Raw genomic sequence first — 15,505 nt, 5'->3', positions numbered from 1 at the left:
TGAGTATTTCTCACTATAATCAAAGTAATACACATGACATTAAAGTTTGACTCTAACATCTTTTTCCCGTTACTAAGATTTAAAAAAAAAAAGGAAGAAGAAGAAAAAAAACTACTTTATCCTAACTGCAGACCATAGAAATCTTCTCTATGATACTCATAACACAATGTTTTATGCAGCTGAGTCAGCAGGAGGCATTACCAGTCTGAAGGATCGTAAAACTGACACGATTCCTCCTTTTCTCCTCTCTTTCTTGCTTCTGTGTTTGGGAAGACTCAGTTCAACCAAGCTCAACATGACAATTACACAGTCAAAAATATTCCAGTGCTGCTGAAAATAATAATAGGGATCTAGAGCAATGATTTTCAAGATCATTTCTGCAGTGAAGATTCCTGTAAAGACCTGTGACAAAGGAATAGTAAGCAGCATCAGCTTAAGTTGCCATGAATATATCTAATCTTTAGTAGTAGTCATGGACAGGTCAACAAAGTCCGCTTTTATTAACTTTTAATGCACTTTCAATTAAAGTGAGAGGCTTGTTTTCTGCTTTCTCAGGAGTGTCTGTTGAAAGTGCATCAACAAAATTGGGGAATTGCATAAGTCAGAAATTTAGAGATCATGAACTTAGATTTTGCTGACCTTTCACTTTTAAGCTTATTCTTTGTGTCTCAAGCGAAAAATACCCATCAATCAGTCCCCAATATAAAACATCACATACTTGAGAATTTGCTTACCAAGTTGCCTACATTAAGCATTGATTTAAAACTATCTGTCATGTCGTTGTGCTCCAGTGCCATAAACAAAGTGTTCATCACAATGCAGATAGTGATGGTGAGATCAGTAAAAGGATCCTTTATGAAAGCAGCCACTTTTTTCTTGATTCTCAACCAAAGTGGACAGTAGTCCCAAATCAGATACTTTAAAGCAAAATTTTTCAGACATGGTGGGCATCTCCACTGGGATTCTTCAAGTTCTAAAAAGAAAAAAAAAAAGAATAATAATAAAGTAATTATTACTGAGCAATGTGGTGAAATAATAGCACCAAATAATCAAAATTTTAAAAAATGAAGATAAAAGAAACCCTCACAACTCACACAGAGCACCTAAGCTCCTTTCCACCTTCTACCGTTCATGCAGTCCCTACAGCTAATGAACACGAAGAGAAAATTCAGAGAAAATTGTATCCAAAATTCACTACATGGATTAACATCAATAGCTGTTGGATTAGGTTTTTTATGTCTCCAGTACAGACTTTTACTAGAATCATCTGACTAAATGCAGATGTTTAGGGTATAGCAGCCATACATCTACCCCTTTCCTTAGGGATTTTCAGTAGTCAAAACAGAAACAGATTCAAAGTCATTTTTCATCTGATCCTAACATAGCTGACCACGCCGTTGGCTATACCATATTCAATGCTCCTGCATCTCCACTGACTATCATAGGCATCTAAGAAGTCAACAGCAGCCTTAGACATTCGGGTTGCAAGTGGCGCAAATCCCAGAACCACCGCACCTGAAATGTGCCCCTAGGTCACTTCTCCTATGAGAAGTGATCTCTTTTTCTGTAACAAAAGCGTAAAATAAAGGCATTGTAATTCATATCCCTTTGGTAAAACATTTGGTATGAGTCACTGAAAGAATCATAGCCTTTCTTTATTCACCAGTCAGTATTGCTGAGTCCTGCTGAAGTCCTGTGCAAACTCATTGACGAATGGAAATCTACTGATCATTCCTAATGTGCTTATATTTATATAATCTGATTTTCAGGGATCTGAAAATTTAGCAAAGATCAGATGAACAGAATCTGCCGTTCCTTACTGTTAGTTGGACCTGTCCTTATTTCCTCTCTCGGTTTTAATTCTCACTTCTTCTCCAAACTCATATCTGTGATTCCAACCCATGCTGTTTATCCAGATCTAAATCATTCTGACGAATTCCCTCCAGGTCTACTTCTTGTCTTCTCTTCTTCCAGATCATACGGTTTCTTCTTTGTTCATACTACGTGAATCCAGCAGAATTGCACGACGTTCCTAGTAAATACAGTTTGTCTGCTCCCCATTGCAATACTGGTTCTCAGGTTAATCCACAGCCACTTAGAGCTACAAGTAAAGGGACAGCCTTCTTCAACTGCAGTTTGCAGCTAAATGTGCATGGCACAACCAGTTTGGTGAACTGAACTGCAAAGCAAGTCCCTCTCCATTGGATGTTCTGGAGCTGTGATTTGGCCAAGTCTTTACGCGTGTGCTGCTGCCAGTGTTGTATCACCAGTAACAAGAGTGGGGAAGCACATAGCCCCAGGCCTGCAACCTTAGCACAAGAGAAATTCCTTCCACCCACCATCACTTACCCCCTTCATGATTTGTCCTACAGAATGAGATATGATGATGAGCACAGAATGCGTTCAAGTATGTAAAGACAGTGCTATAATGCATTTAAAAAAGATGAATTAAGGGTGAAATTCCTAACTGCACCTTTTCAGATCTCTGTTAACCTTTAAGAAATGTATTGACATTTTGGTCTTTCACACTAACATTACCTCAGGATTGCAATAAACATAATGAGGAGCCACTTACCCTCCAAGACAGTGGTAATTATGCTGACTACACTTGCTGCCCTTTGTCTCTGAAGTGCCTCATTAAAGTACTCCACTGACAGATGAGCAGGCAAATGCATCACGCTGTTCTCATCAGTTACAGCTGGCTGCTTAAAGAAGTAAACATGATTAGGAAGATACCACAGGAATAAAATGCAGTAGGATGTGATGATCGGTAACTAGGAAAGTTAATAGGAATGATGACAGGCAGCCAAATAAATGTGCCTTTTTTTCCCGTGGTGTAATTGCTGTATTAGAATGAAGGTCTTTGGTAATAACACTGCAGTAAACTGATTCCCACAAGCATCTAGTAACATCAGGACAAACACAAACCTGGGAATCTTTCAGGTGCATGAGGAGAAACAGCCCTAGCAAATATTGCAGAAACTATCAGAAAAGGAGAGAGCTGAGGGATAACCATGGTAGAAAAACATCTCTACCTGCATGGAGAACATACAGATGAAGCTTCTGCATGATGCTAAAGACACTATGAAAGAGAAAGGAACTACTGGTACTATTCCAAATGAACTTCCAGCAGGACATGGGATAAAAAAGCTCTCTGGTGACCATTGTAGTTCCAGCACCACAAAGTTTCAAAAATACGTTAGTAAAGTTATGCATAGCTGGAAAACAGAGTTTATAATAGAAATGCTGAAGCGATGAACTCTAGCTTTTGGGAACCTCTCAGACCAGTATCACTGCTGGTGTCAAAAAACACATTCATCTGGCAGGTGACAACTCTCCTCAGACACTAGCACCAGTATTTTTCATTTCAATGAAATTATTAAAAATTCACAAGTGTGTCAGACAAGAAAAACCTAGCACTTTTGCAGAAACCATAATATGAAGCATATATTTAAAATAATATCTTTTCCTTACCAAGTCACCCTTCCCTGGGTCTTCCATAACCGGAGGGAGAGTCAACCCTTCCAAAGAAGCTGGATCTAGGCTGTGCACCCTGCTGTTCCCTCCTCCCACTGATGAAGTAGGTCCTTTGCAATCGTCTGTGTTGGCCCAGTTCCCACCACTCTGCAGGTAATTTTGGGTAGCAGAGTGAGAACTGTGGCTCACTTGACTTTGCACGCTGGAGCGCCTTCCCATCTGTGTGACCAACAGCGACTGATGCTGGAATTCGTTTTCCCCGGCACTGTGGGTCTCCTCATCGCCAAAATCAGCTTTGGAACCAGGTATTTGGATATTAAAAACACTCCCATGGCTAAGTCTGCGTTTCACCTGGTTTGCGTTGGGACCGTGCACCAGGCCAAGGAGAGCCTAAAAGCCCAAGGAAGGGAATAAGAAGAGGAGGGCATAATATCACAGAAAACAGTTTTGAAAACAATAAATTTTTTGAGTTTCATAACAGTTCCTATCAACCACCACAAGTCCAAAACTCTTATTTAATTTAGATCATTCAGGAAGGATTTTGTTTAGATTTTAAAAGGCAGATAACAAAGCCCTGCCAGCTGTAACAGCTATTTTTATGATAAGCCTTGTAGTTACATTTTTAATAAGAATTTTTTTTAAAGAATTATGGCACAAAAGTTAAATTGTGATACCAGATCACTTTTTTCTCTTTCTCAGTATTATGGAAAATATATTTTAACATTTATTGTAAGTCTTCTTCTTTCCTTCACCTATAATATTTCCTTTTCAAATGAAATTTTACATATAATGCTTCCTCATCCCCAAAGCTTGTTTATTTTAAAGGCTTAAGAATGACCAGTCTTTATAATAGGATTTGGTTTGAGCTTTCAAGCAATTTATTTTAGAATTAAAATTGGCAAAGCTGTAAGGATCTCAGATTCAGACAATAGATTACCAACTTTCGTTGACTGTCTGTGCACTGTAACTTGGGAAATTGTTCTTCTTCTTCATAATCTTCTATCCCCAGGGACTTATTTCTCTTTTTCCTATTGCTTCTTTCTTTGATTTCTTTTGCAGACCAAGAAGCGGTTTCAAAGGAGCTAACTGACATGATGTCAATTCCTCTAAGAGCCAATAACTGAAATTAAAGCAAAAACGTAGATTAAATTCTTGTTGTGTAATTAGAATATAAACAGAGAGAAAACATTTGTGCACCCTGTATTTTTCTTCTTAACAATTTAGGTTTCACAACGCTCATCAACAATCTTCCAAGATATGATGGCTTTACAAGAAAGAGGAGAGAATCCCCACAACATATGGAGCACTGAAAAATATTTGCAGTATGCTACGTGATCACATGTATGGTTCCTTCCAGCAGCAAAATAATCATGTTATAGATCCTGTTCTTCCAGATGGCAGGTTTGTTTACAATAAAAATACTGAATTTGGAAATGATGCTGCAGAATATATCTTTCCCCCTCCCCTCCAAATAAATGCTTAAAGAGTGTTCAAATTCAGTCTTCTCCTTGGGTATCCTTAGGACTGTATTCACACTGTGGCTGACTTCCTTTCCCATACTGGATTTAGAGCAGTGCTTCCAAAACACAGCAGCCTTGCCTTCCAGGAGCCTCTAAGGCATTTAAGTTAGTGAGAGACTTTTCATCCAGCTGCCATAGACTTTGGCTCAGATGTTAATGCAGCTGGTTAACATCTTCCAGATTATAAAATGCCACTTTTCTTGCATTAACAGCCATTTTTAAAGCTCATTATCCACAACAAAAATTCATTGCTTCACAGGAAAAAATTTCAGCTGAACGAAGAATTATTCCTGTTGCTCTAGGAATCATTACTTTCAATAAATTACCAGTTGCTCCTGTTGCTATTAGTGGTTGTTGTATACAGCTTCTCATGAGACTTTTTTTTTTTTTCTTATGGGACTAATAGCAGCACACCCAGACTAATGTTGGTAATGGTGAAAATTACCTACCTCCTGTTCTTTCTGTAGTAATTCCATGGTTTCCCGAAATTTCCTTTCCTTTGCCTCAGTTTCAGCAATGGTCGCCTTGTTCTGATCTTCATATGCCATCGTTACCACCGCCAGAATCAAGTTGACTAGATAAAATGAGCCCAGAAAGATGACCAGCATAAAGAAGAGTACATACACCTTCCCAGAAGCTCTGAGCGTCTGCAAGCACAACACCCCGGAGATTAAAATTAAAATTAAGATTAAAATTACCAGATAAAATATCAAATAAACTTTCCAAGTCTGTCTGAAATTCTTTTTGAAGCTTGTCTCAAAAACATTTGAGGAAGCTTGAATAGAAATAGATCCTCCTTGGATTTTTTTCACCCACTTTCTCCTTCTACCTATGCAATTGCCTATGAGTCTCTAATCATACATCCTGCAAGAGCAACTGTGTTCCTGGGGAAGATGGCACTGCCGTATTTCTGCAGGACGGCACAGGACTATCTCAGTCCCTGAGATGGTGGGATCACAGGGGTAGTGTCAGGAAGCCCTTCAGCATCCCTTTTTTTCAAGGAATCTGACAAAGACCACAGTTTGCTGGAAAGGAAAAGGGAGGATATGGGCTCAGGGACTTGTAGTTATTGCTTTTATTTGAGGTTTCTGGTCCCTTCTAAGCATCTTCTATTTTGGCTCTGCCTGGTGATCAGTTCTGCACTGTACGGAGCTGGTACCTGCTGATAGAGGCGCTCCCAGCAGTCCTGTGTCATCAGTCGGAACAAGGATAGAAAGGCCCAGCCAAAAGTATCAAAACTGGTGAAACCATAATCAGGATTTGCCCCAACTTTCTCGCACACATATTCTGGAGGGCAGGTCCTACATGTAGTAACAGAAAGCTCTTTCAGTCATGCAGATTTCAAGAAAAACAACTTTAACTCACCTGAGAGTTCAGATTACTGTTCAGTTACGCATTATATTATAGAATCATAGAATCATAGAATCAGTAAGGTTGGAAGGGACCTCTGGAGATCATCTAGTCCAACCTCCCTGCTCAGCAGGGTCACCCAGAGCATGGTAGACAGGGTTGCGTCCAGGCGGGCCTTGAAGATCTCCAGAGAAGGAGACTCCACAACCTCTCCAGGCAACCTGTTCCAGTGCCCTGCAAGCCAATTTTCTGCTCTCTACCCCAGGCAGTAGATTGGAAAGAAGGATGGTGGGAGGACAGAAAAAGCAGTATCTACGTTTCAGCAGCAGAAAGGAGATGACAGGCTGGATGGAGGAGGAGGAGGAGGAGAAAGGAGAGGAGAGGTCTCCCCTTGCTACCAATCTTCCCTCTCTTCAGGTCCTCATCCTCTGCCTCTCTCTACAAAGCGGCCAAATCTCCCTCCTGACCCAAACCCACCCTCCAAATGTGTGTGTTATTCTCCTAGTTTAATATTCACAAGCTTTCACAGGGAGAAGCGGGTCTGTCCTGAGCTATACTGGAAGCCCTTAGTGTTTTCATTTCACTCCTACATCAGGTGGGAAAGGAAAGGTTTGGGTTGAATTTTATTGCAGCTAGGATGAATCATCCATCAGTATTAGAAAATTTGAGGTTAATCTTCCTTCCTTCCCCACACTTCACTCTTTCTAATTCATTAAATGGAAACTGGGATCAAATGTGACTGTATTGACCAGTAGCACTGGCAAAGGTGGTGCCAGATGTGCGTTTGGTTAGTGCAAGAACATGGTATAGTGGGGCAACAGCTTTTCCTCACTGAAAAGAGTCCACAGAAAATGAGGTGAAAAAGAGAGTCCAGCACCCTCTGAGGCTCTCTGCATTGATTTTCACCTCTGAGCTGCATCCTGGCTTCGTAATACCCACTGCAATGCAAAACTGCAGGTGCACCCCTGAGACGGCGATCAATACGACCTCGGGCAGGATCTTCTGGAAGGACTCGAAGGAATTAAGACTCAAATAAGCCAGCTGCGGGTTTGTACATCATTCTCTGCATGCATTAAATTGTCTTACTGTTTACTAGATTTTGCTGCCTTTGTTCCTGTTTCTGCTGTCAAGGAAAGCGTGGGATCTGTATGTCGTGTTCACCGCTTAACGACTGAGCAAGCACAAACACAATGACTCAAAGACAATATCAAAACAAGAAATATTTTAAGTGCACTTACCCAGCACCAGCACCACATAGTAAAATATCCGAGGTACCCTCCTTCTTAGCAAAGTTTGCTATTGAAAAAAAAAAGCAAAAAGAAAGAATAGTAAAACCAATGCACTTTCTAGCATGCACCTTCTATCCTTTAGTATGAGTGGTGATAAATAGCCAGTGACCGATAAGCGTATGTGCATACACATACAAATTGCTGTGCAACAAATATGAAATGAGCATTAAAGATAGGTGTCTCGCTCTCACAGTTACTGGAGTATATTCCAAGATGTCCTGTCTACATTTACACACAAACATCTATGCATGTATACATTTCAGATTTTAGGCAGCCTTCCAAACACAACGTTTTTCCACTTTGGCCCCATCTGTATGAAGTATTTAGTAATGAGAGGGCACAGGCTGAAGCACCAAGTTTAGTAATTGTTAGCCCATTCTCTGGCCCAGTTTGGGCCTGTAGCAATGGACAATGTATGGACGTGGTTTGGTGTAGTCTGGGCCAGTTCTGTTTCCAACAAGCTGCACAAACCAAGCCCTGTTTTGAGGAAGAAGAGCATTAGGCTGTGTGGGTATAAACCATGCCATGGTTTATATCCACATATGGTTTATATCCATGCGGTTTATATCCATGCTAACCAGATAGCAGGTCCTAGCCCTGTTTCATTGACAGACACATCCATTTGGATGCTGGAACTGTGTCCATTTATCTTCCTCTATTTTTCTTGCTTTTTGAAGCAAGTTTGAGTTTTTCTGATGTTTGAGTTAGTGGCAGGCTGTAAATAATAGCATCAGTGCTATTAGCTCCATTAAAATCTATTTTATTATCCAGGATGCAAGGCTAGTCTAGCATCTTCCTGGTGTTTCCCATATCTAAGCAGAGTTCAGAGCAGAGACAGCATAATGTCTCGCATACTATATGGCACAAATACACTGTAAAGAAAGGAGTCACTATCTGGGCTCTTTTCCACCAAAACTTTGTTTGGCTCTGCTCCTGCAAACTGACAAAATGCTTTTTAAGATTGAGCAGGGAAGCATCACAGAGAGGAAGAACTGATCATATTAACATCTAGTTCTCCCAGCTGGTTATGGGAACTTCACACTAAGCCAGGACTAAAGCAAGCAGTGAAAAAAGCCAAGAAAATCCTGTACTAGAGAATTGGGCTGATAGCAGTGTAAGTTATGGATCCCGTAGGAATTGTAACTTAACCTCTATACAGCTGCCTGGGCATTCCTTTTATTTTATTTTATTTTATTTTATTTTTTTTGCCATCATTGCCAATGCAATATGTATGGCACAGGATGTGAACAAGGCAAAGTTTGTGAAGCAACACACATTTTGGATTTTTTGAGCCCTACTTCCTCCAGGTCATTGCCTTAATACTGCTTCGACGGTCTCCATTTATTAAATAACAAGAAAGAATGAAGTAGTTTTGTCTTTTCTTTCTTTGGCACAGCAAAATCACTATCTCTAGACAAAGTCCGTCACACCACTTCTCTCTTCCATGGTATTCTAGACTTTGCCCCATTTTCTTTTAGTTTCCTTCCAATTATGATTATCCTAACATTTTATGTGCATAAGTGACGTGGTTGTTACGTGGATGTATTTTTGATAGGTTCAAGAGCTTCTTCAAAAAATATTTTCTCACATCTCATTTATATAAAGACTTTTTTATCCTGATCTGTCAGGTTATTAAAGAGATATGAACAGGTCTTCCTCATTCAGTGCGTACAAACAGCAAGCCCGTATGTCTTCTTATGTATTTTTGGGGTAGAAAACTGTTCTCCGTGTATGATTGCTGCTATGTCTGAATTCTCTGATGGAGATTTCCTGCAGTGATGCAACTTCCCTCATCGTCCGGATATGTACCTTGTTCACTTTGTGTATATTGCTTCATGCATATTGAGACCTTTCCTTCATTTCGGTGCTTTTCCTTTCTGAGCTGCTCTGCTCCACTCTTTCATCACCAACCTCCATCAAAGCGTATACATGAAAGATATGTATATATATATGTAAACATGCACATAAGCTATTAAATATATATCACATATATACGATGTGAAGAAAAATGTAACTTAAGTGACTTTTAGGAAAATTCCTCTCTTTTAATCTGCAGAGTGCTAAAGTAGGTAGCAAAATGTAGATGTTTAAAACACCTCAGCATGGAATAAAAGCTGAACTTTGGGGAATTTCATCAGATAATGAGCTAACATGTATTTCAGTTCTTGTTACATATTTCAGTTTCTTGTCTGGGAAACAGAGTTGAACGTTATTAAAAACTTTGAGAGTGCTATTTCTTATAATGAAGGGAAGGGAAGTATTCCTGGATGTTTGCAAGTTGCTACAGCAATCTGAAGACCAATGTCATGTTCTGGTAACAATTCATCCAAATACTCAATGCAATTTGCAATTGCAATTTGCAATTTGCAACAGGTGTTTATACAGGCATGTGGATGTATCCTATAGTGTCCTATTAAAAAGAACGAAGAAAAATCACCTGTATCATTAGCAAACATTTCAAAGGAGTCCCATGCTTTGTTATTGGAATAAACAACACCACTGAGCTTTGTGTAGTTCCTGATACACTTTTGTCTCAGATTGCCCTTAAAAAGCTGGAGGCCGATGAGGGCAAAGACACTCAGGCAGAAAACAGTCAGGATCATCACATCAGCAAGTTTCTTAACAGACTGGATGAGTGCGCCTACAATGATCTTGAGTCCTAGGGAAATAACATACAAGGGAAAACAGACTGAAAAACTGAGCGCCACACATCACATTTGTATAGTTTGGAGGACCTAGTCACTAATGTGAGAATATTTTTTCCTCCTTTGATTGAGCCTGCCACATTCAAGGCGATAGGGAGGTTTCCTTTATTCCCTGAAACACATTTATGCAAGCATGAGGGCCCAGAGATAGCCTAGCATTACACATCCAGAAAGAGGAATATGCGTAATTCAAATGAAATTTGCATTACAGATACCTTTTGAAAAATCTGTGAACATTATCAAGAAGACCGGAAAGACAACATGGGCAACCCACTGTTTCTTAATTTGTAATCTTTGAAAATACAATAAAAATAAATTGATATAAGATTTTTTCTAATTTTCCAGACTGGGCACTATTTAAGTCCACACAGTCAACTGTGTCTGCAATCAGTGAGATACAGGAAAAAAAAGCGAAAAAGAAAAAAAAAAAAGCACAATATTTTGATTGGAAGAAATAATCGCAAATAGCACAAAATTACTCAACAAATGAGGCTTCTTACCTGGGACTACAGAAATAGTTTTTAAAGCTCTCAAAACCCTAAACGTCCGAAGGACCGACACCGACACACTGCCTGGGCGATTAAATGCTCCCACATACCTGTAAAATCAAGACATGACGTGCCAAGCTACGCAACTGAGTAAACAGGCCGATTATTTACAGTGGTCACTCTTAACTGTTAATACTTCTCAGTATATTTTAAGCATTAATAACTAACTGCTATAAAACAGAAAGCCATTTCTTGCTTATTAGGATTTCCTCATAAAGTAGTCCTTGGCTTGAGCACAACAGATTTTGTGTCAGCATCTTAACATGCCGGGCACTTCAAATACAACCAAAGATAACAGCAAAATTACTCAGAACTATCCACTGCGCTGCTGCTACATCGCAGTGGTTGAAATGCAGCCGTTCCCGTGAAGGGACCGCCGAGCGATACGCAGTGGGGCTGAACAGATGAACTACAGCTCGCTCTGCACGACTCTCTGTTCCCGTTCTGCAGAGTTTGCAGACGTCGTTGCGAGCCACAGACCCGTTTTGGGCTGTGCACGTGCAGACTGCCTCGGCCCAACCGCAGTAAAAACTTCAAAACCGGAGCGCGAGCGCGAGTAATCGGTACTTTATATATCCCCACTTACGCCACCACGATAACACTGAAATCCAACCAGTTCCACGGATCTCGAAGGAAAGTAAATTCGTTTAGGCAGAATCCTCTTGCCAATATTTTTATCAACGATTCAAAAGTGTAAATGCCAGTGAAGGTGAATCTAAGGGAGAAAAGTGCCAAAGAAAAATAGCGGCATTAGCAATTAATGGAGGAGGATAAGAGGCACGGTCAGACTTTCACTGCCTAGGCCAAGGAACCGGAGGAGTAATGGGAAGACTCCTATTGATTTCAGGATATTCCATCAGTATCTGACTAGCAAGTAGTTTGAGACCGCAGCTGACAACAATCAGGATACGGCTATTAACATGCAAATCTGCAACAGGCTTTTCGGCATTTAATAATTTTTTTTTTCTAAAGTTTTCATGCCAATTCCTGTAATTTAAGAAACATATTTTTTCTGGACACTTGTTAAAGTAATGATCAAAATTCCTGTCTTCCTCTGACTTCAAGTGGCCAAGCAAATGTATGATATGCTGTGCACTTTGGGCATGCAACCGCCATTTCTGTGCAGAATGCTGAAAACCCTTAGAGAAATACAGGAGTAGAGCATTTTCAGTTTAAGATGGCAATTATTCTTATTAATGGAAAAATATTGGTACAAGCTCTTCGGGACTTATTGAGTGCACTTATCATTTCAACAAGACAGAGATCTCCCTGCAGAATTCGAAAGGCATTCGCTTGATAGTCAGAAAATGCATTAGGAAACTGTATGGATGCAGCGCTTCCCTTTTCATTTAGAAAGAAGTATTCTCAAATTATTACTGAAATGCATTTGAACAGTAGTTTCAATGCCAACAGCAGATACAACTCTGGTTGTCTCATAGGAAGTTAGGGAGACATCCCAAAGTCAACCGGAGATGCGTATGTTAATACCGTACCGAGTCTTATTCCTGCTGGGACACAGGTTTGCTGCTCCCAACTGTTTCGGTGTCATGCATTGTAAAATAGTCCGAAACAACTGCAGGGCTGGTTTTAAAACTAAATATTTTGGATTCGTTTTCTTCATTTTATATGTTAGAATTAGTAGGAATTGTATTCTAGCATTTTTCTGCCAAACTGTAAGAGCTGAAATATACTCAAAAAAAATGAGGGGAAGGGATCATCCAGCTTTAATATGACTCCAAAGACCTGGATTCACTGTAATGTAACATAGCAAGTGTTGGCAGTGCTGATGATAAAGTTCTACTTTCTAACAGAGTCCTACAGGCCAGAAGCATCTGACAGAACATTTTGTTAGTGCAAACACTCAACATTTCAAAATTATTTAAAAGAATTTAAAAAGACAGTAGCTCTTGATACATCTGAGCAGTGTTGACACTTATGGGAAATTTGCCTTCATAGAGAACAAATAATCACTGAGTAACTTCAGAATATGGGACAACAAAATTGGAGCAGAAAGATACAAATATTCCAGTGCAATAGCACTTTTGTGGAACTTAATCTACACTCACTTTCTTCTGTAAATCCAAAATTATTGTAAGGAACAATTGAATTTAAAGACAAAAAAAAAAAAAAAAAAAAAAACCCCAAACCTCCCCTTCAAAGCAGAAAATGCTGAAGTCCTAAACCAAACAAATTCTCTACAAAATCCCCTCTAAACTATTTTGGATGAAGACTGCAAGGTATGGCTAATTAGAAATACGGAATTAAAATACATACATACCCAGAGATACTTACTCAACATTCTTGCTCCAAGGAGACTGAGAAACCTTAGATGACTCAGTCAGAGCCATGAACACGCAGTTAGTTATAATAGTGCACATAATAAACCAAGTGAACAACGTGAGTCACGGGAGTGAAGGCAAAGAATACGGCATCAGATCAGAACTGTAACTAGGTATCTTATCAGTTATAGAGCTGACATTTGAATTAGACTTTACGGCCTGCGTAAGAACTGTATGCGTATGAATTTACCAATTTTGGTTCACATTAGATCACAATACTGTATGTTGTTATTTTTGACAGCTTGACTCCAGTAAAGGTTAGACATCCACTGCTCTAGGTGTTGTAAACTTGATACAATTGTGCCTAACACCTCAGAGTTTCAGGTAAACTAGTGTCAATAAAGAATCAGGGGAAGGATGCATATTTAGCTTAATTTTATAGCAGGGGAATTGTTAAACAGGGACTGGCTGATTTTCTTAAGGCCTCGGGGAAAGTCGTAATGAAGCTATGAACTGCACTCTGCTATCTAATAGCCTAAACTTCACCTTTCCTCCTTGTACAAAAAAATTTGGTGTAAGTCCATAGGCCTAAAACGTATTTCACTGCACTCTTTCTGCCTCTCCTCTTCCCCTTCATGAGCTAGGCAATTTCTGCAATTTTACCTTCAGTTAAACTGTAAACTTTTCAGTGCTGGGAATTAGACTTTTCAAGTAACTGTTTGATCACTGGTGGAATATAAATAGTGATAATAATAATGTACTCCTTATTAAACTCCATGGCTAATATATTATTTATTTATTTATTTTATATATATAAAAATGTGTGTGTGTGTGTGTGTGTGTGTGTGTATATATAATGTATGCATGTATGGGTGTGTGTATAGAAATATATATATTATTTATTTATTTATTTGCATAAATACATATGCCATAAAAGTTAAATAACTTACCCAAGGCCACACAGATGAAGCCGAGATTGACTCTAACTACAGAGACCTGTGCTCTTCTTAGCAGCCACTGCAAGGTGTGCCAGGATACTTGTGGGCCTCCTAAAAGTCCCTAAGTACTTATGTTTGGTCACCTCTAGTGGTTGCTCAGCTGCTCTCTGGCCCTCTCTGACTTCATGACACTAACAGGTGTGTGGGCATCTAGCTCACATATTGACACCTAAGCTGATGTGCCTTGCCCTGGAGCTGCATCTCACTCTTCGTGTCATACCGCAGGAGTTTCAGCAATCCAGGAGGTCTATGTGCATGTGAAAGAAACCTACCTTTTCCCTCATTTGCCCTCTCCACCCCCAAAAGACCTCCTGGCTGCAGTCGTAGGTTCTTTCAAGTATCCTCACAAACACGGGGCTGCAGCGCAAGTACTGAGGTACCAATGCCATTCATCTTGGCCTCCAAGGAAGGTCTCCGAGGAGACACTTCACACTCTGCTATGAAGACAACTCAGAGCCATCACAGCTTGCTCCGTGCATGTGCTCACTTCTCGTTCATTTAGGTATGGGAGGGAGATCTCAATGAACTTTTTATTCCTCCTTACAATAGCACCCCTGAAAATTTTCAGTTTCGGGTATCAAAGAGATATTTTTAACCAGGTTTCCTAAAGAAACTACCTTTATTAAATTGTACTTTCTCTGTGTGTTTGTACGTGTACCTTTTTTCTTGAAATTGCCCAGTGGCTGATCAACTTTGATGTAGTTGTTGCAAAAGCAGAGATCTAATTCTTACATTTTGGGTAAACAGAGGATGAGATAGAAGACGGGAACCTTATAATTTTTCTCACTGAGAAAGGCTTCAGAATGAGGTATCTGTTTAGGAGACGTCAGACGGTCAATATCAGAGATCATTCTTAAAACACAAATTTGTAGAAATCAGTCTTCATTACCCCCACTACTCACAAAACTATTTATTTCTAAATAGGACAAGAGCAAAAGACAATAATAATTTCTATGTTCATTCATAATCAGCGGTAATCTGGAGTGAGGAAGAAACAAGATTCATTCAGGGCCCTAAAATATAACAGCACAGTATTACATAGGTCTTTGCAATGAAAAAGAATGAACGAAGGTAACAAAAAGGATATGAATGTACTAAAATTTTAATTGCTATTCTTCGAAGTGGATGGAAGGGGCTCAGGATCCATAAGGCACGTGTGGCAGTAAATCTGAAGATTGTTTTCTGTTTGTTCAGCACTATGAAAACCTTAAAGAAAAAGAAGAAACATCCAATAAGCTTAATTTACAATGGATTATTTCCCATTTCTCTGTTCTTTATTAAAATTGTACTCTACTTAGAACATGGGGCTGGAATAGGTAGGTTTTAAGGACTCATCAGG

General features: G+C 39.5%; 1 protein-coding gene across 1 annotated transcript in view; it reads right to left on the bottom strand.

The window, feature by feature from the left end:
* LOC134136754 (sodium channel protein type 5 subunit alpha-like) overlaps positions 1-15,505 on the bottom strand; it is a 34,333-nt gene that overhangs the window by 17,583 nt on the left and 1,245 nt on the right. Inside the window, exons 2-14 of the mRNA XM_062568775.1 lie at positions 15,254-15,372; positions 13,182-13,286; positions 11,476-11,604; positions 10,842-10,939; positions 10,074-10,295; positions 7,586-7,643; positions 6,157-6,298; positions 5,447-5,644; positions 4,415-4,597; positions 3,475-3,867; positions 2,576-2,705; positions 735-973; positions 202-402 (exon numbers count right to left, since the gene is read on the bottom strand). Of these exons, the coding sequence (XP_062424759.1) occupies positions 202-402; positions 735-973; positions 2,576-2,705; positions 3,475-3,867; positions 4,415-4,597; positions 5,447-5,644; positions 6,157-6,298; positions 7,586-7,643; positions 10,074-10,295; positions 10,842-10,939; positions 11,476-11,604; positions 13,182-13,286; positions 15,254-15,372 (2,217 nt within the window). The remainder of the gene's footprint in view (positions 1-201; positions 403-734; positions 974-2,575; positions 2,706-3,474; positions 3,868-4,414; positions 4,598-5,446; positions 5,645-6,156; positions 6,299-7,585; positions 7,644-10,073; positions 10,296-10,841; positions 10,940-11,475; positions 11,605-13,181; positions 13,287-15,253; positions 15,373-15,505) is intronic.

This window comes from Rhea pennata, chromosome 2 (assembly GCF_028389875.1).
Source record: "Rhea pennata isolate bPtePen1 chromosome 2, bPtePen1.pri, whole genome shotgun sequence".
In the NCBI taxonomy this organism is placed as follows: domain Eukaryota; kingdom Metazoa; phylum Chordata; class Aves; order Rheiformes; family Rheidae; genus Rhea; species Rhea pennata.
The sequence above is the reverse complement of the archived record's forward strand: the minus strand, read 5'-3'. Positions and strand labels throughout refer to the sequence as shown.